This window comes from Balaenoptera borealis (genome assembly GCF_965194805.1).
Source record: "Balaenoptera borealis genome assembly, chromosome: 3".
NCBI lineage: Eukaryota > Metazoa > Chordata > Mammalia > Artiodactyla > Balaenopteridae > Balaenoptera > Balaenoptera borealis.
The window spans coordinates 52,131,491-52,155,592 of NC_138866.1; the positions used below are offsets into that span (position 1 = coordinate 52,131,491).

The following is a 24,102-nucleotide window of genomic DNA, read 5'->3' on the forward strand; positions in this document are numbered from 1 at the left end:
TAAAATTCAAAAAAAAGTCAGTTTTTTTTTTAAATTATGGATATATAGTCAGTTGCCCTAACACCACTTACTGAACAATTTTCCTTTCCCCTTTTCATTCATTTAAAATACCTCCTATATGAAATCCTAAATTATATATATAGTATATATATATCTTTTTGTACTCTTAACACTGTTCCCCTGTGTGGTGCGTAGATCTCTATGGGGACTGTGTGGTCTTTACAGGGAATTTATGAAGTAAAATGTTGTTTCTCACTGTGCTGCATTTGCAAAGATGGTGTAAAGTAGTGGAAAATAAAACAGGAGGTACCTTAGCACAAAACAAAGCTGAGGCATCAAATTGTATCAGCAGTCTTTGTATTCTTCACTAATTCACTTCCATGTACTCACAGCAAAAAAAAAAAAAAAAAAATCGATGTCACTAAGAATATTTTTGATAAATCAGTAAAAATCAATACTAATTTTTAACATCTTGAAAATTGATTACTCTATTTTTAATATTCTAAGTGAAAAAATGGAAAATTCCTATAAAACATTTCTGATGCTTATGAAAGAACAGTGGTTGTCTCAAGGTAAAGGACTTGTATGGTTGAGTTTTGTGGTGTATTAGCCACTTTTTTTTATAACATCTTTATTGGAGTATAATTGCTTTACAATGTTGTGTTGCTGCTGTATAACAAAGTGAATCAGTTATATGTATACATATATCCCCATATCCCCTCCCTCTTGAACCTCCCTCCCACCCTCCCTATCCCACCCCTCTAGGTGGTCACAAAGCACAGAGCTTTTCTCCCTGTGCTATGAAGCTGCTTCCCACTAGCTATCTATTTTACATTTGGTAGTGTATATATGTCAGTGCTACTCTCTCACTTCATCCCAGCTTACCCTTCCCCCTCCCATGTCCTCAAGTCCATTCTCTAGGTCTGTGTCTTTATTCCTGTCCTGCCCGTAGGTTCATCAGAACCAGGTTTTTTTTTTTTAGATTCCATATATATGTGTTAGCGTATGGTATTTGTTTTTCTGTTTCTGACTTACTTCACTCTGTTTGACAGACACTAGGTCCATCCACCTCACTACAAATAACTCAATTTCGTTCCTTTTATGGCTGAGTAATATTCCATTGTATATATGTGCCACATCTTCTTTATCCATTCATCTGTCGATGGAGACGTAGGTGGCTTCCATATCCTGGCTATTGTAAATAGTGCTGCAATGAATATTGTGGTACATGACTCTTTTTGAATTATGGTTTTCTCAGGGAATATGCCCATTAGTGGGATTGCTGGATCATATGGTAGTTCTATTTTTAGATTCTTAAGGAACCTCCATACTGTTCTCCATAGTGGCTGTATCAATTTACATTCCCACCAACAGTGCAAGAGGGTTCCCTTTTCGACACACCCTCTCCAGCATTTGTTGTTTGTAGATTTTTTGATGATGGCCATTCTGACTGGTGTGAAGTGATACCAAATTGCGGTTTTGATTTGCATATCTATAATAATTAGTGACGTTGAGCATCTTTTCATATGCCTCTTGGCCATCTCTATGTCTTCTTTGGAGAAATGTCTACTTAGGTCTTGTTCCAATTTTTTTTTTAACACCTTTTTTAGAGTATAATTGCTTTACAATGGTGTGTTAGTTTCTGCTCTGTAATAAAGTGAATCAGCTATATGTGTACATATATCCCCATATCTCCTCCCTCTTGTGTCTCCCTCCAATCCTCCCTATCCCACTCCTCTAGGTGGTCAAAAAACACCAAGCTGATCTCCCTGTGCTATGTGGATGTTCCCACTAGCAATCTAGTTTACATTTGGTAGTATATATAATAAGTCCATGCCACTCTCGCACATCGTCCCAGCCTATCCTTCCCCCCTCCCTGTGTCCTCAAGTCCATTCTCTAGGTCTGGGTCTTTATTCCTGTCCTGCCCCTAGGTTCATCAGAACCATTTTTTTTTTTTTAGATTCCATATATGTGTGTTAGCATATGGTATTTGTTTTTCTCTTTCTGACTTCACTCTGTATGACAGACCCTAGGTCCATCCACCTCACTACCAATAACTCAATTGCATTTCTTTTTATGGCTCAGCAATATTCCATTGTATATATATGACACATCTTCTTTAACCATTCATCTGTCGATGGTCACTTAGGTTGATTCCATGTCCTGACTATTGTAAATAGAGCTGCAGTGAACATTGTGGTACATGACTCTTTTTGAATTATGGTTTTCTCAGGGTATATGCCCAGTAGTGGGATTGCTGGGTCATATGGTAGATCTATTTTTAGTTTTGAGGAACCTCCATACTCTTCTCCATAGTGGCTGTATCAAGTTACATTCCCACCAACAGTGCAAGAAGGTTCCATTTTCTCCACACCCTCCCCAGCATTTATTGTTTGTGGAGATTTTTTAATAATGGCCATTTTGACTGGTGTGAGGTGATACCTCATTGTAGTTTTGATTTGCATTTCTCTATGGTCAGTGATGTTGAGCATCCTTTCATGCGTTTGTTGGCAATCTGTATATCTTCTTTGGAGAAATGTCTATTTAGGTCTTCTGCCCATTTTTGGATTGGGTTGTTTGTTTTTTTGATATTGACCTGCATGAACTGCTTGTAAATTTTGGAGATTAATCCTTTGTCAGTTGCTTCACTTGCAAATATTTTCTCCCATTCTGAGGGTTGTCCTTTCGTCTTGTTTATGGTTTCCTTTGCTTTGCAAAAGTTTTTAAGTTATATTTGGTCCCATTTGTTTATTTTTGTTTTTATTTCAATCTCTCTAATACGGGGTCAAAAAGGATCTTGCTGTGATTTATGTCATAGAGTGTTCTGCCTGTGTGTTCCTTTAAGAGTTTTATAGTGTCCAATCTTACATTTAGGTCTTTAATCCATTTTGAGTTTATTTTTGTTTATGGTGTTAGAAACTGTTCTACTTTCATTCTTTTACATGTAGCTGTCCAGTTTTCCCAGCACCACTTATTGAAGAGGCTGTCTTCTCTCCATTGTATATTCTTGCCTCCTTTATCAAAGATAAGGTGACCATATGTGCATGGGTTTATCTTTGGCCTTTGTATCCTGTACCATTGACCTATATGTCTGTTTTTGTGCCAGTACCATGCTGTCTTGATTACTGTCGTTTTGTAGTGTACTCTGAAGTCAGGGAGCCTGATTCCTCCAGCTCCATTTTTCTTTCTCAAGATTGCTTTGGCTATTCGAGGTCTTTTGAGTTTCCATACAAATTGTGAAATTTTTCTTTCTAGTTCTGTGAAAAATGCCATTGGTAGTTTGATAGGGATTGCACTGAATCTGTAGATTACTTTGCATAGTATAGTCATTTTCACAATGTTGATTCTTCCAATCCAAGAACATGGTATATCTCTCCATCTGTTTGTATCATCTTTAATTTCTTTCATCAGTGTCTTATAGTTTTCTGCATACAGGTCTTTTGTCTCCTTAGGTAGGTTTATTCCTATGTAATTTTATTCTTTTTGTTTCAATGGTAAATGAAAATGTTTCCTTAATTTCTCTTTTAGATTTTTCATTGTTAGTGTTTAGGAATGCAAGATATTTCTGTGCATTAATTTTGTATCCTGCTACTTTACCAAATTCATTGATTAGCTCTAGTAGTTTTCTGGTTGCATCTTTAGGATTCTTTATATATAGTATCATGTCATCTGCAAACAGTGACAATTTAACTTCTTCTTTTCCAATTTGGATTCCTTTTATTTCTTTTTCTTCTCTGATTTACATGGTTGAAACGTCCAAAACTATGTTGAATAATAGTGCTGAGAATGGGCAACCATGTCATGTTCCTGATCTTAGAGGAAATGTTTTCAGTTTTTCACCATTGAGAATGATGTTGGCTGTGGGCTTGTCATATATGGCCTTTATTATGTTGAGGTAGGTTCCCTCTATGCCTACTTTCTGGAGAATTTTTATCATAAATGGGTGTTTAATTTTGTAGAAAGATTTTTCTGCAGCTGTTGAGATGATCGTATGGCTTTTATCCTTCAGTTTGTTAATATGGTGTATCACAATTATAGATTTGCATATATTGAAGAATCCTTGCAGTCGTGGGAAAAACCCCACTTGATCATGGTGTATGATCCTTTTAATGTGCTGTTGGATTCTGTTTGCTAGTATTTTGTTGAGGATTTTTGTACTGTGTTGATCAGTGATATGTCTTGTAGTTATCTTTTTTTGTGACAGCTTTGTCTGGTTTTTGTATCAGGGTGGTAGTGGCCTCATAGAATGAGTTTGGGAGTTTTCCTCCCTCTGCTATATTTTAGAAGTGTTTGAGAAGGATAGGTGTTAGCACTTCTTTAAATGTCTGTTAGAATTCACCTGTGAAGCCATCTGGCCCTGGGCTTTTGTGTGTTGGAAGATTTTTAATCACAGTTTCAAGTTCAGTGCTTGTGATTGTTCTGTTCATATTTTCTGTTGCTTTCTGGCTCAGTCTTGGAAGGTTGTACTCTTCTAAGAATTTGTCCATTTCCTCCAGGTTGTCCATTTTACTGGCATATAGTTGCTTATTGTAATCTCTCATGATCCTTTGTATTTCTTCAGTGTCAGTTGTTACTTCCACTTTTTCATTTCTCGTTCCGTTAGTTTGAGCCTTCTCCCTTTTTTTCTTGTTAAGTCTGGCAAATGGTTTATCAATTTTTTTATCTTATCAAAGAACCAGCTTTTAGTTTTGTTAATCTTTGCTGTTGTTTTCTTCATTTTTTTTTTCATTTATTTCTGACCTGATCTTTATGATTTCTTTCCTTCTGCTCACTATGGGTTTTTTTGTTCTTCTTTGTCTAATTGCTTTATGTGTAGGATTAGGTTGTTTATTTGAGGTTTTTCTTGTTTCTTGAGGTAACCTTGCATTGGTATAAATTTCCCTTTTAGAACTGCTTTTGCTGCATCCCATATTTTGGATTGTTGTGTTTTCATTGTCATTTGTTTCTAGGTATTTTTTGATTTCCTCTTTGATTTCTTCATTGATCTCTTGCTTCTTTAGTAACGTATTGTTTAGCCTCCATGTGTTTGTATTTTATACAGTTTTTTTTTCCTGTAATTGATATCAAGTCTCATAGCGTTGTGGTCAGAAAAGATACTTGATGAAACTTCAATTTTCTTAGATTTACCGAGGCTTGATTAGTGACCCAATTTCTGATATATCCTGGAGAATACTTCATGAGCACTTGAGAAGAAAGTGTATTCTGTTGTTTTTGGATGGAACATCCTATAAATATCAATTAAGTCCATCTGGAGTAATGTCTCATTCGAAGTTTGTGTTTCCTTATTTATTTTCATTTTGGATGATCTGTCCAGTGGTAAAATTCGGGTGTTAAAGTCCCCTACTATTATTGTGTTACTTGCTTTTCCCTTTTATGGTTATTAGAATTTGCCTTGGGTATTGAGGTGCTCCTATGTTGGGTGCATAAATATTTATAATTGTTATATTTTCTTCTTGGATTGATCCCTTGATCATTATGTACTGTCCTTCTTTGTCTCTTGTAACAGTTTTATTTTAAAGTCTATTTTGTCTGATATGAGTATTGCTACTCCTGCTTTCTTTTGATTTCCATTTGTGTGGAATATTTTTTCTATCCCCTTACTTTCAGTCTGTATGTGTCCCGAAGTTTGAAGTGGGTCTCTAGTAGACAGCATATATATAGGTCTTGTTTTTGTATCCATTCAGCCAGTCTGTGTCTTTTGATTGGAGCATTTAATCCATTTACATTTAAGGTAATTATCGATAACTATGTTCCTCTTACCATTTTCTTAATTGTTTGGGTTTGTTTTTTTAAGTCTTTTTCTTCTCTTGTGTTTCCTGCCTAGAGAAGTTCCTTTAGCATTTACTGTAAAGCTGGTTTGGTGGTGCTGAATTCTCTTAGCTTTTGCTTGTCTGTAAGTCTTTTAATTTCTCTGTCAAATCTGAATAGATCCTTGCTGGCCAGAGTAATCTTGATTGTAGGTTTTTCCCTTTCATCACTTTAAATATGTCCTACCACTCTCTTCCAGCTTGCAGCGTTTCTCCTGAAAGATCAGCTGTTAACCTTATGGGGATTCCCTTGTATGTTATTTGTTGCTTTTCCCTTGCTGCTTTTAATATTTTTTGTTTTGTATTTAATTTTTGCTAGTTTGATTATTATGTGTCTTGACGTGTTTCTCTTTGGATTTATCCTGTATGGGACTCTCTGTGCCTCTTGGACTTGATTGACTATTTCCTTTCCCATGTTAGGGAAGTTTTTCACTATAATCTCTTCAAGTATTTTCTCAGACCCTTTCTTTTTCTGTTGTTTTTCTGGGACCCCTCTAATTCGAACGTTGGTGTGTTTAATGTCCCAGAGGTCTCAGACTGTCCTCAATTCTTTTCATTCTTTTTTTCTTTATTCCACTCTGTGTTAGTTATTTCCAGTCTTTTATCTTCCAGATCAGTTATCCATTCTTCTACCTCAGTTATTCTGCTATTGATTCCTTCTAGAGAATTTTTAATGTCATGTATTGTGTTGTTCTTCATTGTTTGTTTGCTCTTCAGTTCTTCTAGGTCTCTGTTAAATGTTTCTTGTATTTTCTCCATTTTGTTTCCAAGATTTTGGATCACCTTAATATCATTACTGTGAATTATTTTTCAGTCAGACTGCCTATTTCCTTTTCATTTGTTTTGTCTGGTTGTTTTTTACCTTTCTCCTTCATCTGCTGCATATTTCTCTGTCTTCTCATTTTGTTTAACTTACTGTGCTTGGGGTCTCGTTTTCACAGCCTGCAGTTTTGTAGTTCCCATTGTTTTTGGTCTCTGCCCTCAGTGGGTGAGGTTGGTGTGACTTTTGTAGCCTTATTGATGGAGGAGACTGACACCCACCTGTGGGTGGGGCTTGATCTTGTCCTTCTGGTGGGCAGGGCCACGTCCGGTGGTGTGTTTTGGCATGTCTGTGAACTTAGTATGAGATTAGGCCACCTCTCTGCTAATGGGTGGGGTTGTGTTCCTGTCTTGCTAGTTGTTTGGCCTGGGGTGTCCACCACTGGAGTTTGCTGGCCACTGGGTGGAATTAATTCTTAGTGTTGATACGGAGATCTCTGGGAGAGCTCTTGCTAATTGATATTACGTGGGGCCAGGAAATCTCTTGTGGTCCAGTGACCTGGACTTGGCTCTCCCACCTCAGAGGCTCAGGCCTGACATCTGGCCAGAGCACCAAGACCCTGCCAGCCTCATGGCTTAGAAGAAAAGGAAGAAAAAAAAGGAAAAAAAACAAAATAATGAACAGTCAGAGCCACAGGACAAATTGTAAAAGTAAAAATAAACAGGGAAAATCACACAAAGAAACATACACTCATAAAAGGAAAACAAACAAACAAAACGAACAGTCAGAACCCTAGGACAAATAGTAAAAGTAAACCTAAACAGACAAAATCATACAAAGAGACATACACATACACACTCACAAAAAGAGAAAAAAGGAAAACAATTTTTTTAATTAAAAAAATAAAAAATAAAAAGAAGAGAGCAACCAAACCAATAAGGAAATCCACCAATCATAACAAGCACTAAAAACTAAACTAAGATAAACGTGAAAAGCAGAAAAAAATCAGGTGTGGAAAGCGAACCCCAAGTCTACAGTTGCTCCCAAAGTCCACCGCCTCAATTTTGGGAATATTCGTTGTCTATTCAGGTATTCCACAAATGCAGGGTTCATCAAGTTGATTGTGGGGATTTAATCCACTGCTCCTGAGTTTGCATGGAGAAACTTCCCTTTCTCTTCTTTGTTCGCACAGCTCCTGGGGTTCAGCTTTGGTTTTCGCCCTGCCTCTGCGTGTAGGCTGCCCTCAGGGTCTCTTCCCTGCCCAGACAGGAGGGGGTTAAAACAGTGACCAATTAGGGCTCTCTTGCTCACTCATGCCAGGGATAGTGAGGGGTGTGGTAGTCATAATTGGAATGCAGGGTGAGCCTGTGGTGGCAGAGGCCAGCATGACATTGTAGCAGCCTGAGGTGCACCATGTGTTCTCCCAAGGAAGTTGTCTCTAGATCTCAGGACCCTGGCAGTGGTGTGCTGAACAGGCTCCTGAGGGGGTGTGGGTAGTGACCTATGCTTGCACACAGGATTCTTGGTGGCAGCAGTGGCACTGTTAGTGTTTCATGCCCATCTCTGGGGTCCAAGCTGACTGCTGCAGTTCGCGCCTAGCTCTGGAGCTCGCTTAGGCAGTGCTCTGCCTTCTGTGGGTACACGGAGCAGAAATCCCCTCTCCTCGCACATGCAGAAACAATGGTCTCTTGCCTCTCAGGCAGCTCCGGACTTTTTCCTGGACTCCCTCCTGGCTAGGTGTGGCTCACTAGCCCCCTTCAGGCTGTGTTCACACAGCCAATCCCAGTCCTCTCCCTGGAATCTGACCTCCGTAGTCTGAGCCTCAGCTCCCAGCCCCCACCTGCCCTGGTGGGTGAGCAGACAAGCCTCTCGGGCTGGTGAGTGTTGGTCGGCACCGATCCTCTGTGCAGGAATCTCTCCGCTTTGCCCTCTGCACCCCTGTTGCTGCGCTGTCCTCCATGGCTCCGAAGCTTCCCCCCTCCGCCACACCCCGTCTCCACCAGTGAAGGGGCTTCCTAGTGTGTGGAAACCTTTCCTCCTTCACAGCTCCCTCCCAGTGGTGCAGGTCCCATCCCTATTCTTTTGTCTCTGTTTTTTCTTTTTTCTTTTGCCCTACCCAGGTACGTGGGGAGTTTCTTGCCTTTTGAGAAGTTTGAGGTCTTCTGCCAGCGTTCAGTAGGTGTTCTGTAGCAGTTGTTCCACATGTAGATGTATTTCTGATGTATTTGTGGGGAGGAAGGTGATCTCCACGTCTTACTTGTTCACTGTCTTGAAGGTCTCCGCCACTTTTTTTCATAGAATAATGTTTTTACTTAAGAGGATGATTGTTATGCAAATAATGGTTATTCAGACTTGGGTATTTGGCAAATATTTTCTCAAAAATGATTGAAGTGAATTTGCCGTCCCAAATAAAATACCTAGTTATATTTATTACTAATGATAAATTTTACATTTTCAAGAGAAAAATTAGAAGTTTGGAAAATCTGCCAACATAAGTATCACTGCTTCCCAACACTTAAAGACTCTTCTGTAAAGTTTGATGATATTAATATATGTGACTTGTATTATATAATGAAATATGTCAACATCTGGAAGACCTGCATAACTCAGTGAATTCATATTTTCCAGATGACTAATGTATGATGCTACAAAATCATGTATGAGTAAACAATCCATTAAAAGTGCAAGATAGACCAATGGATTTTAGTGTCACAGAGTGCCAAAAGGGCATTTATATGGTTTTTGATTCTACTTTGCCATCAAATGTTAGGAAACTAACACTTGTGGGGTTTTAGTTTAGTATTAAGGAAGGCTATCCACAATTATCTGAAAAGGCTATTGAAACACTCCTGCCTTTATTACCAGATATCAGCGTGAGGCGAGATTTTCTTCACATATTTCAAACAAAACAATATGTTGCCACAGATTGCATGCAGAAGGTGATATAATTATCGAGACAGCTCTTTTCCACTAAAGCAGGTATTAAAGAGATTTGCAAAGCTATAAAGCAATTCCATTCATTTTACTCAATTATTTTTGTTTTGAAAAATATAATTTTGTGATTAAAAATGTTCCTTGTGTTGTCTTCAGTTTATTAATATGATTTAAAATGAGTTAATACATAATTTAACATTGTCTCAGTTTTAATTTGTACTACAATGATTATGAAAAGATATAATTCCAATAAACAAAAGCTATTTGGGGTCCTTAATAATTTTTAATAGTGTAAAGGTGTTCTAAGACCAAAAAGTTTGATAACTGCTAGTCTATATCATAATTTCTTCTCTCACGCTTTCTTTTCTCTTTCACACACACACACACTCACTCTTGTTCTTTCCCCCACCTCCAATTCCTGTACAATTCCCAATACTGTAACAGTATTCTATAACTAAATTATTGTATTTATATTATATTTTTAATACCTGAAACTGCTAGGCCATTTCCATAACTCTTTTTATCCTGAACTTTTTATGTTCTGAAATATTTATTTTTAAAAATCAATTTTGGTACTATATTGTGATACTCAAAGAAAACTTGGTATTTTAATTGGTAATTGGTACTTATTATATCTTAGGTTATATCTTAGAAATATCTATTATTTTAGAGAGAACATATCTCTATACAAGAACAAAATTATGTAATTTGCTTATTTATTTCAATTTTCTTTATTTGGTTACCTATAAATTTTGAAATTTAAATTAAAATAGAATCCTAGATTTCCCCATGGAAATAGTACTTATCAAACCAGTGCCCATGTTACCCTTCATCTTTTTATGAGCGTATTAATAATCAGCTTATAAACTGCTTGAAATCAGGAATCATTCCATTTATTTATTTATTTATTTATTTATTTATGGCTGTGTTGGGTCTTCATTTCTGTGCGAGGGCTTTCTCTAGTTGCGGCAGGTGGGGGCCACTCTTCATCGCGGTGCGTGGGCCTCTCACTATCGCAGCCTCTCTTGTTGCGGAGCACAGGCTGCAGACGTGCAGGCTCAGTAGTTGTGGCTCACGGGCCTAGTTGCTCCGCAGCATGTGGGATCTTCCCAAACCAGGGCTTGAACCGTGTCCCCTGCATTGGCAGGCAGATTCTCAACCACTGTGCCACCAGGCAAGCCCATTCCATTTATTTTTGTGTATATTTTCTGCACAAAATGTTGGATAAACATTTGATATTTATTTTTATGAATTACCTAATTTTTATTAATCTCTAGGTAACATTTTCATTTCATTCACAATTAAGGGCAAGCACGAATATATTTATACTGATATTGTAATGATTTGGAGAACTTTTTAAAGATAATATCATTAGATCATAAATTTTAATTAACATTGTGTGAAAATAGCATAAATAATAGCAGTATTAAAAGATTTCAGTTTTGATGACCCACTCCTTAGTTGCATTTTTCTATGTTTCTTCATTTGTGTTTGACCAGAGGATTTCTATCAGCAGTTTTTCAACCTAAACATAATAATAAAATATATATATATATATATATATATATGTATATTATACAGCACGGACAAGGAGAGAAATAAACTGAATCTTTTTTACATCCTGTTTTATATCACTTTACAGTACTATCATGTGACTTTTGTTCAGGTTTTATAAGCTAAAATACACAAAATTTGAGTTGAATGCCAGTCTTTATTTCTAGTAAAATCTAAGACTGTTGTGCACAGCTGTGTTTAAAAGAATGGTATTGTTTATAATGGAATGTTTTAGACATTCAAAGCTCTTGGCAGTTTAATAGAAATGTTCTCTTTGGAAAAGTTTACACATTTTTTGAAAATAATTATTGATGTAAAGTGAATTCTAATTATCAAAACAGACAAGTCATTTGTGGGCTTATTAAAGCAAAAACATAATAAAAAAAAAACCATTTTTAACAACCAGGTGTATAAAATTATACATAATTTCAATAAGCTATTATGGTAATATGCTTAAATTATCCAAATCAAATAGAAAATTTTGAATAAAATACTGAAGCATGTCCAGAAAGAAAGTGAGAACCTACCTGTAGTACCTGTACTAAATAAATAAAAAGTGCCTTACAGGGTTTTGAAAATATGAGTGAGAATTTTATAGGCTCAACAAAAGAAACTAATCCATATTTTCAGTGCACTACTTATATTTAACTTCCTTTGTATTATATTTATATTGCCCTTCACACTGATTAAACTATCGATGAACTCTATGCAATTGAATTAGAATTATACACACTATACAGTGATGACATTGCATTTTAAACTTTTATAGTTGAATTACGTGTATAAACTTTTCTTCTTAATTTCCAATAACTTGCCAAAAATGGCACTGTAGCAGTTCTGAAAGCCAACTCTTCAAATGAGTAATTGCTATTTAATTTTTCAGTGAGAAAACCAACCTAAAGTAACAATCTTTGTTGATTCTTGCTCAGATCAGGTGGACCAAAACAGCAGGAAGTGCCTCTGACAGATTCCAAGACTCAAGTGTCTTCAACGAGACTTTGAGGATTACAAATATTCAGCGACACCAAGGAGGCCGGTATTACTGTAAAGCAGAGAATGGCCTGGGGTCCCCAGCGATAAAGTCAATCAGAGTGGATGTGTACTGTAAGTAAATTTCCCAGAAATCTATACTTAAGTCTACTACACGTTTCTTCTGTCCTACAACTTAAGGTCTATTTTTTTTTATCGTTACATCTATTGAGAAAAACTAGGGTCTGTTCCAAAAAACAGAGTTCTATTTAGTTGAGAATGACAAGTGTATACGGTTGTAATAGCTCATTTAACGTATTTCCGGAAGAAAGAACCTCCATTAGAAATGTTCATAGTTTTTATAATTAAATAATACATATTCATTACAGAACATTTAAGAACCAAATTAATAAGACAATAAATATCACTGAAAATCCCACCAATGACTGTTAGTGTTGAATGTATATACTTCTTATCTTTATATATAAGTATGTAAATGCATATTTATATTTGTATAAAAAAATCATGCTGTACATACTGTAATTGGTTTTGTTAACTTTACCTATGTGTAATTTCTGTTATTCTTATTTTATTTTATTTTTTTTAAGATTGATTGATTGATTGATTGATTGCTATGTTGGGTCTTCATTTCTGTGCTAGGGCTTTCTCTAGTTGCGGCAAGTGGGGGCCACTCTTCATCGCGGTGCGTGGGCCTCTCACTATCGTGGCCTCTCTTGTTGCAGAGCACAGGCTCCAGACGCGCAGGCTCAGTAGTTGTGGCTCACGGGCCTAGTTGCTCCGCAGCATGTGGGATCTTCCCAGACCAGGGCTCGAACCCGTGTCCCCTGCATTAGCAGGCACATTCTCAACCACTGCGCCACCAGGGAAGCCCGTGTTATTCTTATTTTTTAAAACGCACATCATGAGCAAAGCTATTTGAATTGACTCGTGAAAGACCAAAATCTCAGTGTAGAGTCTGTTTTTGATCCAATTCTGTTGAAACTAATCAGTACCTAGGGCAATGCTGTGCCACCTGGAAGTTGTTTGTTGATTTATTTTTGTTCTTGGTCTCAGTTTTCTACTTTTTGCTGTTAGCAAATATATTTAAAGTCCTCTTGGTCTCCTTACTTTCTTCCCCACCAAGACAAATTAAGGACCTATATTCAGTTTGGTCTTTTGCATAGGTTTCTATCGTTCCATTGTCTTTTTACAAGAACTTGCATTTTTTTTTGGTTAACTCTCTAGTGTTAGAATAAAAGGATTTTTTTAGTGATTCAGACATAAGTAACAAGTGAGGAGTTCCTGTTTTTCTACCCATCTTTCATTCTTTCCTTTTTTCTTTTCTTTCAATTCAGGGTAAGTGTTGCATAGTTGGGAAAGTGATGGGAATTATATGTGATTTATCAGATCCTGTGCTGTATCTCATGTAATTATTCAGGTGACTGAGAAGTGGGTGACAAGGCTGCATTTGTGATTCACCTTCCACATTCAGGTGCTTGCACCATTCCTGAAAAGGATGAGAGAGAAGAAGCCCATGTCCAATCTTTCTAGCATTTCCTAGTCCCTTAGGCATCCCCTGGCATAACTAGGGCATCTGTAGCCCATGTGCTGCTCTCTCCCTGTCCTTACGGGCCTTCAGGTTAGCCTTACCCTTATGCTTCCCAACAGTATAGCCTCTGGACCCCCCTCCCCTGATCAAATATTTATAGTAACATATACTTTAAAAAAGTACTATGTTTACTGTTTTTCACATATAATTTTAAATGACACTAAATTTAATTTAAATGAATTAAACACTTTTATAATATAACTTTTTAAAGTACACATCTGTGTCTTTTGTTAGAGTTTTGGTCATGAAGTTTTAAAATACACAACTTCAGTACCTTAGACACAATTCTAAAATCTAAAACGTTTTGCAGATTGAATGGGTGTGTTTTGTTTAATTTTATTGGTAACTTTTTTCAGCAAAACCTGATGTGAACTAGTTTGGTGGCAACATCTAACCTGAAATGACTTGAATACAAAAATAGAAAAGACTTTCTGGTCTTTATTTACCCTACTTTGTCTGAATAATCATATGTTTTGCTCTGGAAATAATGTATTTGATTACACAGTGTTGCCACAGAGCCTGCTGGCTGTGTTATATAATACATGGTATATGTACTTTATTATCTTCCTAAAATCTGAAATATTCTGAAAAACATTCCCCTAAGGCTTTGAATGAGATTGTGACTTGCATTGCCACTCCAATGAGTTTGATAAAAACAATAAAATTGTATTGCTGTGTTAAAAATCTAATACAAGAGGGAAATGACATTTTTTTTTTAATTTTTATTTATTTATTTTTGGCTATGTTGGGTCTTCGTTTCTGTGCGAGGGCTTTCTCTAGTTGTGGCGAGCGGGGGCCACTCTTCATTGCGGTGCGCGGGCCTCTCACTATCGCGGCCTCTCTTGTTGCAGAGCACAAGCTCCAGACGCGCGGGCTCAGTAGTTGTGGCTCACGGGCCTAGTTGCTCCACGGCATGTGGGATCTTCCCAGACCAGGGCTTGAACCCGTGTCCCCTGCATTAGCAGGCAGATTCTCAACCACTGCGCCACCAGGGAAGCCCAGGAAATGACATTTTTAAAGACTTTTAAAAAGAGGCTTCTCTTCTTACTGCAAAGCCTTTTCAGTACTATTCTGCATTATACCCACTCTTTTCTGTTTGTTCATATCCCTTGCTGTCCAGACTCAGTTGTGCCTCAGGATCTTAGTTCACATTGCACACTTGGGTGGAACTGACAGCACGACTCCCTCCAGTTTTCCCAAGCCCTGTTAGTCTTTTAAGGCCTGTGTTGCCTTCCAAGCAGCCATGCTTGAAGGCACTAGCTCTATTCCCTTCTTTTTATGCCTCCTTTGGGATTTTTCCCACACAACCTAAACTTGACAAACATCTTGTTCTATGTTGTTTAAGTTAAATGTCATGGTGATGCATACCATAGTGAAGTACTAGTTTCAGTAAGTTTCTGGTGACAAGGATTTATTAGAAAGCTGTCTAAAATTATATTATTTGAGAGAATAACATGTATTCAATTATGGACTCTATAAACAAATGTGACATCTCAGTAATATAAATTTTCCTGGGAATACCTTTACCTTCAGCTCCAGAGAAGATTTTTTTTTTTTTTTTTGGCCACGGCTGCGCAGCATGTGGCATCTTAGTTCCCTGACCAGGGATAGAACCCACGCCCCCTGAAGTTGAAGCGTGGAGTTTTAACCACTGGACCACCAGGGAAGTCCCAGAGAAGATCTTTCTTATGGGGATCTAGACATGTGTTTTAAGTAGTTATGTCCATTTTGAAAGTTTAAATAAATAAATTCCTTCACACAGTAATTTTTCAAACATGTTTTGACTGATAAGAATACTGTACAGCTGAGACAATTAGGCCTTTTTGGGAATCCATGTTGTCCAAATATAACCTTGATTGAAAATCACAGTTTTTAAGTAACACAGTTTTTAGGCTCAAGTATGTTTTCTCTACATGAATATTTATACTTTAAAACCTGTCCTATCATTGTCAGTAGGAACATGACTGGCATATCAGTGCTGAGTTTAAACTTGGCAACCTTGACATCTAAAATTGGATTATAGTCTTAAGATTCATCTGGTACTTGGATTTTGATTTGATGTTGGACTGGTCAATTGAATAGAAATTCATTTTTATAAACCGTAATCAAGTGAGCAACTTTATTTCAGGTGCTGTTGCCATAACTATTTTTGGAAATGCTAAAACAATAGGATTAATTATTATTATTTTTTTTTATGCTTGAAGTCATGGTTTTAGAATCATCAACTACACTGTAGATTTCTATTTCTTTTTCTAAACTAATTCGTCAACACTGGTAGAACTTGGAACAGAGTATAGGCATAGAATACAAAATACAAAATAATCTGCAGGTAAGGATTATATTTGCAACAACAAGCTGAGGCAGACTATGGCTTAGATTTAACAAAAATTCTAATAAATGATATTAGAATTTATCCTTGAATCCCTTGTTATAGGTTGTCTTTTAAAAATCTTCCATAAAATATTAAGTTTATAGCCATCCTGGAGAGATTTCATGATAGTAAAATATGTATCTCTCATTAAACCCCATGTTCTGATCATAAGTTTCTAGACTTTAGAGCTAATACCTACCTAAAATAAAATTTAGTGCTAACTCCTCATTATTTTGATAAGGAAATTTATTTTCAGAAGAGGAACCTGCTGCAATGCTGATTGATATAAAATGAGGTGATTTTATTAGATAGATATTTTGAAATATTTGTGACACTATATTAATATTTTGATCAATTTGGGAAGATTTATTAATTTAAATTAACAATTTCTTCCCACATAATTTTCTAAAATTTATTATAGCAGAAAAATTGGACCATGTAGGTTTTATAAAGCAACTACCAAATGTATTTTTTTTTGTTTTCTCTGTGTTACTATTTTGAGAAGATATAGCTCTGTTTCTCAGTTTATCATGACCTATCATTTTGTTTCTTAAGAATTCTAAAAACATTCCAAAGTGAAGTATAATTCCTTTAAAAGTATATTTATAAACAAGCAGATTTCATAACCACATAACTTATTTTTTTGTAAAATCTGACCTAGTCATTTATACAAATATTTCCAATCAAAAGCTCATCAATTACAATTCTTCTTTTGCTGGGAAATAGCTTCTGAGGGTCTGAAAACTAACAGCTATATGTTTAAGAAAAACATGTAGGATTAATTCTACTTAAACCTGCTGTTTTCAAACATATTCATTCTTCACATCTTCTCCCTAAAACTATGCTAAAACAATAATAAAGGAATAAAACAACAACAGTAACAACAACAAAACACATATCAACAGTGATAGAGGGAATGGGAGAGGAGATGACAGAAAAACAATTTTGAAGGAAAAGAATCAGATCAGGGAATGGCCACTGCTCAGCATACTAAAGAAAACTTGATTCAAAGCTGTCAGTATGTAGGAGGACAGAACTAGGCATACTGAAGTGTTACAGAATTCTTAAATAACTCAGGAATTGGAGACACCATTTAGCTCTTAGAGTGTAATTCAGTCTAAAAACAGAAGAAGTGGTTGAAGGTCTATATAAGAAGAGTTAAATACTCAGATCTCCTTTCACATTTCACACAATTCAGTGCCCAACTACCTCCCTTCTCCCACCAACTTCCTAGTCAAATCCCTGCAGAAGGCTAGAAATTGATTTTTGTGAGATGTTGAACCAGAGAAACTTTGAACTAAGAAACATGGAATCATTGAAAACAAAGGCAACGTAGTCTTAAATCTGGGTTATTAAGTGAAAGTTTACATACTCAACACAATCCCTTTTGACACTTGGTTCTGAGAATTCCTTTCTGGTGGAATATTGGAGAATTCCTTTCTAGGAAAATTGATGATCTCTGGAGAAAAGGCTACAGATCCTGACAAAAGGGTCCTTGTCGAAACAACCTCAGTAATACACTCACAGTGAAGCCTACTGTTGATCAACAGAGCTACCAATAAGCTCTTTTATAACTGAGTCTAGATGTGAGTATACCAGATAACCAAACATTTGAGACAATCTTCTAAAAAATAAAAGAGAGAAACCAAGAAAAATAAATGGGAAAAAGAATTCAGGAAACAAGGATACTTCAGGGAGCCCAACTACAAAATAAAACACAATTATTGATATTTTTAATTAGTATTCTCAGAAAAAAGGGGAAATGTTGCATTCACATAACAAGAATAGGAAAAGAGAAACAAGGAATTTTCAGAGAACATCATTGAACTCTTAGAATATTAAAAACGTTTACTGGTTTTTTAGATGTTTGTTTACTGGTGTTTTAGATGAAACATTTACAAAGTAAATTTTTACCCTTCTTCATGCCACAAATATTTGAGAGGCTATTCAAAATATAGTTGCATTAAATTTTATGAGGCTAAGAAGGAATTTATTACATAATTTGTACATTCATTGAGTTTGAACTACTTAAAGAGACAACATGAAATATATAATTTATTTAAATGGGACACAAATGTTAAGCAAGAAAGTAAACAACATAAATGATGCCACACAACATGAATGATGTGTCAAATGGCACAGAAAATGGAAGAGTGAGATGGTACTGTGGCCTCTTATCATTAAAGAAGTAGGATTGACATTGTAGTTTGAAGGATGAAATTTGACATGCATCCAAAAACTTTTGGCAGTTTTTTGTCCTGAACTCTTTTTCCAGGATGTTTGTGTAGCAAACAGCCTTAGATATTAGAGTCAGTATCTGCCTCCAGAGCAGAAGGAAGATTTGCTTCCTGACCAGGATAATAAAGGTAATGTCTCCCTCAGGGACAAAGATTAGGTAGGTTTGCTAGTAGGACCTTTTAAGATCAGAAGTTTCTTAAACTCTGGATTCCTTAGCTGTGTCACAAACTGTGTACAACATTCACTTGGACTGCTCCCACATTGCTCCTTTGGAAATTGAAGGAGGAGAACCTATGACGACATGAGGCTCATCTGAGACTTGGGTGATAAAGTCCTTTGCTTCTGACCCAGGAGTCTCATGTCTCTGTGAGCTTCCATGAAGCTGTGGCAAGCTAACTTGTTAGCTAGTAAATAGGGAAAATACCCGACTCTTCAGAGTTCTTACACAGTAGGTTTAAATAAACAGAAGGGAAAGCCAAATGTATTCCATAATGAGTGAGTAGTTTGAAGACGCAGAAGAGAGATTAAGTGAACTGTGTTTGGGGAATAGTGACTCAAATGGTGGGTTTAGAGGAAGAATGAAAGCTTAATTTGAAAAGTGGGCTGTCATATTGTGTTGAGATTTTACTGCTAATGTTTTTAGACCATATGAATGATTATCTGCTATTTATGTGAAATATAAAATGAAGAAATTATAATTTTAGGACTTCAGAATTACTGATGAGAATCAGCATTCTCCTAATACTAATACTGCTTCATTTGACCTACGAAACAATGGCCACTCATAAGGAACTCCAATATCTGTCTTTGGAGGAAGAGAGTATATTCTACAATATGTAAAAAAAAAAAAGTAGGTTCACAGAATTTTGAAGTCCTCGTACTAAAATATATTTGTTACCTTGAGATTCTTCAGGGCATTTAAACAATTTTTTGAGAATGTGTTTCCATAATTCTTTCACTTATTCTCAGCCATGACTGTATTGCTCACAGGGTAATAGAGGTCATACAACTTTAAAGGTTAGGGTTTGATTAAAACTTATTCTTAATTCAAAAAGAAATTAGATTCAGAGATGTTAGCTGAATAAGTTTTCATCTGTGCAGACACTGTTCACACATGAGACAAATCTTTTCCAATATCCATTAAACATTTTGTAAGCCTTCTTATTTCTGAAACATACTCCCCACTTTAGTTTCACTTAGGTAGATTGTTGCATTTCATTATATTCAGAACAAGCAGTGAAATTTTTTGTCCTTGTCTGTTAGATTTTTTATTACATCTTCACCTGAGAAATTAATGGGAGATTAGGATGACATGTTATCAATTTATTCTTCAGATATAATTTACCTGTGTTAGAATTATAAACGTCACAGTTAAAAAATATTGGCAGTGAGTTGTTTGAGTTTATTTTTATTAGACCCATCAACATGACTTCTGGACAACAAAGTTTAGGAAAAATGTCTACAACGACTAATGGAAATTCTGGTAGCAAGACTACTGCCTTAAGTCAATCTCATGAAACATAATTTTCTCACCACCACCCCTCCTCCCTTGGGTTGGAAGGTCTTAATGATGCTTGATATGGTAATTACGATGCTTATTAAAAATGGGTTGCTGTCATGGTAATTATCCTGTTAATAAATTTCAAGACAGAATTTTGCAATTTTGTGTATCTGCAGATGAAGAATGCTTGCTTATCAGAGTTATTTACTCACGGGACACATGACCAATCTAATTCCCGAATAGTGTTAGCATTACTAATAAAAGAACTTAGTAACACATAAAAAAACCCTTTAGTGAAAACTACAGTGAGTATATAGAGACTCCTACTGGGTCAAAGACCATGTCAGCGTCATGCTAAGAATGCTTAAATTCCTGTAATCTTAGACATGAATAGGCAGATAAAGATGTATATTACATTCCTTTTAAACCCATCTAATTTCTTCTCCTCAGAGTCTTACATAAAGTGTACTTAGCTTCTGTAATATATTTTCAGCTTACAAGTCCTTTACTATTCTTTTTCTTGTTCAATTTTTTGTGCAACATTTGTAAATTTTTAAAAATTATGTTGCCTTTCCTAGGACTTTAAGTATGCAAACATATGTCTACTCTTTCTTTCGCGTGACCATTTTGTATATATGAACAAAGGCAATCTGACTCTCTGCACCTTTTTTTTACTGATTCATTACTCCTATGTAATTTATTATTGTTTGTATGAGACAGTTTCCAAACATTTTACCTTCTAGTGGACTCTCCTACCATGCTTAAGTTTGTCAGTATTTCCCAAAAAAATGTTAGTATAGATATCAGGTGATCCACACAGTCTAAATTGGAAGTATTATCCTTATAATCAAGAAATTTGTGTTCTTGCTAATAAAATTATTTATTTTGGATTCTTTAAAAATTCAAGCAATAATATTTTTACTGTGTTGATTTGAATTGGCTTGTGGTAAGAATGTTCTTCACATAGACATTTGAAAATTTACATTCTGTTAACATTTTTTGTGCAGTTGATTATATTGTAACCTGAAGGCAGAATCTTATATTTATTCCTGTTTAATTTTGTCTTATTTTTATCTGTGCGTAAGTATTTTAAGATTTTAAAATATTTTTGTTGTAGAATTATATTTCCTATTTATTCATTTTATATTTTTCTATTTTGTTTAAAATATTATTTGTTTCCTAAATTTCATCAAATTCATTGCTAAAATATATCCTAGGGGCAAGACCAAGATCAACCCACTTTAATATGCTGTACTAAACCACACCTCCAAATTTTAGGCTATCAATTATGACCTGCGATAGACACTTTCCAGATGTTTACCAAACCGGTGTTAATTTCCTTAATACACAGATGAACTCTGTTTCCCAGTCTGTTTGTCTAGTGGGGTCATGAGACAAGTTTGGCCAGTGGAGTGTGAGAGGAAGTGACATGTGCCATACTCAGGTTGAGTGTCTGAAACATCTCACACAGTTCTGTACAGAGTGTCTTGATTTATCTATCTCTCCATACAGAGGCTCCTGTAAAGTGTCTGAGGACCCATTGGTTTTTGGAGCCACACAATGGAAAGATTGTGAATAACAAAAATCACCATTTATTTATTTATTTATTGGCCATGCCACGGAGCATGCGAGATCTTAGTTCCCTGACCAGGGATCGAACCCATGCCCCCTGCAGTGGAAGCGTGGACTCCTAACTACTGGACCTTCAGTGAATTCCCCAGAGTCACCATTTAGAGGAAAGCTACCCAGGAGACCTATAAGAGTAGGAGAAATTGCATTGCAATTTTCATGAAAGGAAGATTTTTTTGTTGTTTTTTAAGCCACTGAGGTTTTAGGGATATTTTTTATACTTATTCTAATCACTATTTTCTTGATTACTACTTCCATCTATTCTCCATTTCTACAGTGTATTTATGAAATTATAGAGAGTCTTCAAAAATGTTGGTCATTTTGTTCTTTTTAGCACATTTTAAGGGTCAGAAGTAAATACACTTTAAGAAAAACAACCACATGAAAGAAAAGAAATCCATTTATTGATTATGTGTACTAAATGGATAAAGTAGGAAAATTACTAATTTCTCAGATTCCAATTTTACAATCCCTGCCCACAGTGTAGGAAATACTCCTGGTCTAAGACTTCTCTCCCTTGGAACTCTACATTAATATCTTCAGCAGCTGAACCATTTTCTAGTTTGTCATTTTTCCCATTCTTTCATGAAACAAGAAGGGTAGGACTGTGTCTCAATGGAAGAATATAATGCCAATATGTCAACTTCATTCTATGACTTATTCTTAGTTTTTATAATGTTTCAAATTCTATTCATCAGAAAAGGATCCAATTTTTATTTGTCTAAAGTTGCAACAACTGAAGTATGAAGAAGTAGTTGCTATTTACTTAAGCAGACCAGTTTAATAAATTGGGTTAATCCAGTTTTACATCTTGACCTGCAGTATGTTTTAGACAAACAAGATTTAGTTTCTAAAGCTAAATATTAGTATAGATTGTTTTAATAACAAAAGAATATTCATCTGTGAAGGATGGTTCCTATAGCAAAACTGAAATCTGATTACCATTTTTATTCTAACCCCATGATTAATCACAGAGATAATATTTAAAAAGAGTTCCTGCATGTGTAAAAGTGGAGAATGTAAAAAAAAAAAAAAAGATTTCTCTCAGTCATGATGTACCCAAAATACAGAATTTCCCTGATCAACTATTGCAGTAGAAAATGTATTGGTGACCTCTGATACCTTCTTCTCATTCTTTATTTCTGGGTACACTGGAGTGACTTCCAAATGCATGTACCTGAAAATTCTTTTCCTAGAGATTTTTTTGGTTTCCAGAGTCTACTCTACCCATATTCTCAGCAGGCAGAAGTTTTGAGAAATTAATGCTCACCCCCATATCTTTGAAAAATTTACTAGTGGGAGTTGGTGTACAAATACCTCAGCTACCATGGTCCTTGGATGGGATGACTCAGAGAGACTGTTTCTCTGTTTCCCAGAGTTCCTTGGGAAAATTAAATTCTAATTCTTCACAATTGTCACCAGTTTAATAATGCATCCTTTATATACATATATATATATATATTTTTTTTTTTTTCTTTCCCCACACACTTTCCCAATACCTTATGGGTGTTTCTGGGAACACTTTTCAAATACCCATTTTGCATTTGAGTCTTTGTCATAGAGATTGCTTCTGGGGGAACTCAAAAAGACACATGTTGGTAAAGGGAAATATGATGATAAATTATTCTAGAATGTTAACAGTTTGATTTTAGCTTCAGGAGCAAGCTACACATCTGACTCATTTGTATTTTCATAACCTTTATCAAAAGTTATTTTGTACATAGTGAGTGTTAAAATATTGATTAGCACATATTTTGACTCATCTAATTTGCAATATAATTTTCATGTAATTACCCAGTATCTTTTTTAATAATAAGTTCAGGATTTTGTCCAGCATCAATTTCAAGGTATAATTTTTTTATTTCATCTCTAGAGAAGAGGAAATCTTGAATACTCTTTTATTCTTTTCTATTGGTGAGTTTCATTTACAGTTGTCAAATTTAGTGGAACAGATTCTGAAACATATCCCTGGGTCTATAGAAGACTTAGCTCTTCTTAATTCCCCATAAACATTGCCTATTTCATACCTGTTCACTGCTTCTTATTCAGAGAACATAATGTAAGTGTTTCTTTGAAACCAGTTTAGCCCTATCTTTCTCAAGCTGATTGTTTCTCATTCATTACTGATCAAACACACCCTCCTAAGAGCTATTCACAGAGCACCGACTGGAATCCTTTCCTGATTCCACAGGCACACAACCAGAGTAGCTACCAACAGCTTTCTCTCAGTTGCTCTGCACCTGTTCCAACTGCCTTTAGGTCCTTGTGCTCATTCAACCTGATTCTGAAAATCCCAGGCATTCAGAGCCTTCTGGACTGGAGGTCCCCAAAGGCTACTTCCAATTATAGTCAGTCAGTTTACAATGTTATTTGAGGACCCACTATATGTAAAACATTCTAACTAGAAGGTATGGTGAGAGATAAAACAAAAACTCAAGGCCTTTGCCCTAAAGAAGTTTACAATTAGTTGGAGATTTGAAAAATAGACATAGAAAGGAACTTGTTTGAAAAATAGGCTGGTGAATAAAATGTGTATGTGTATTAAAAGTACTAAGGGAAAAGTGATATGAAATATGACATCAATTAGAAAGTCTTTCCACTAAGTATATTAAAGAATTCAAGAAAACAGGTATAATTATTACATCAATGTGCACTTAATTGCTAGGTTGTTAGGTAAAAACTATCAATTCTTGAACAAACTTATTTACTGAAAAGTAGCAATGTTTTTC

At 35.7% G+C, this 24,102-nt stretch overlaps 1 protein-coding gene and 1 long non-coding RNA gene across 5 annotated transcripts in view; one reads left to right on the forward strand and one right to left on the reverse strand.

The window, feature by feature from the left end:
* The window catches only part of MDGA2 (MAM domain containing glycosylphosphatidylinositol anchor 2), an 830,366-nt gene that overhangs the window by 423,301 nt on the left and 382,963 nt on the right, over window positions 1-24,102 (forward strand). For all 4 annotated transcript variants that reach the window (XR_014242273.1, XM_082383804.1, XM_082383805.1 and 1 more), the window contains exon 3: window positions 11,986-12,160. Coding sequence is in view for 3 of the 4 variants with exons in the window: in XM_082383804.1 (XP_082239930.1) it covers window positions 11,986-12,160 (175 nt within the window). In the remaining variant the exon portion in view is untranslated. The remainder of the gene's footprint in view (window positions 1-11,985; window positions 12,161-24,102) is intronic.
* The window catches only part of LOC309624989, a 290,848-nt gene that overhangs the window by 210,312 nt on the left and 56,434 nt on the right, over window positions 1-24,102 (reverse strand). The window lies entirely within an intron of this gene.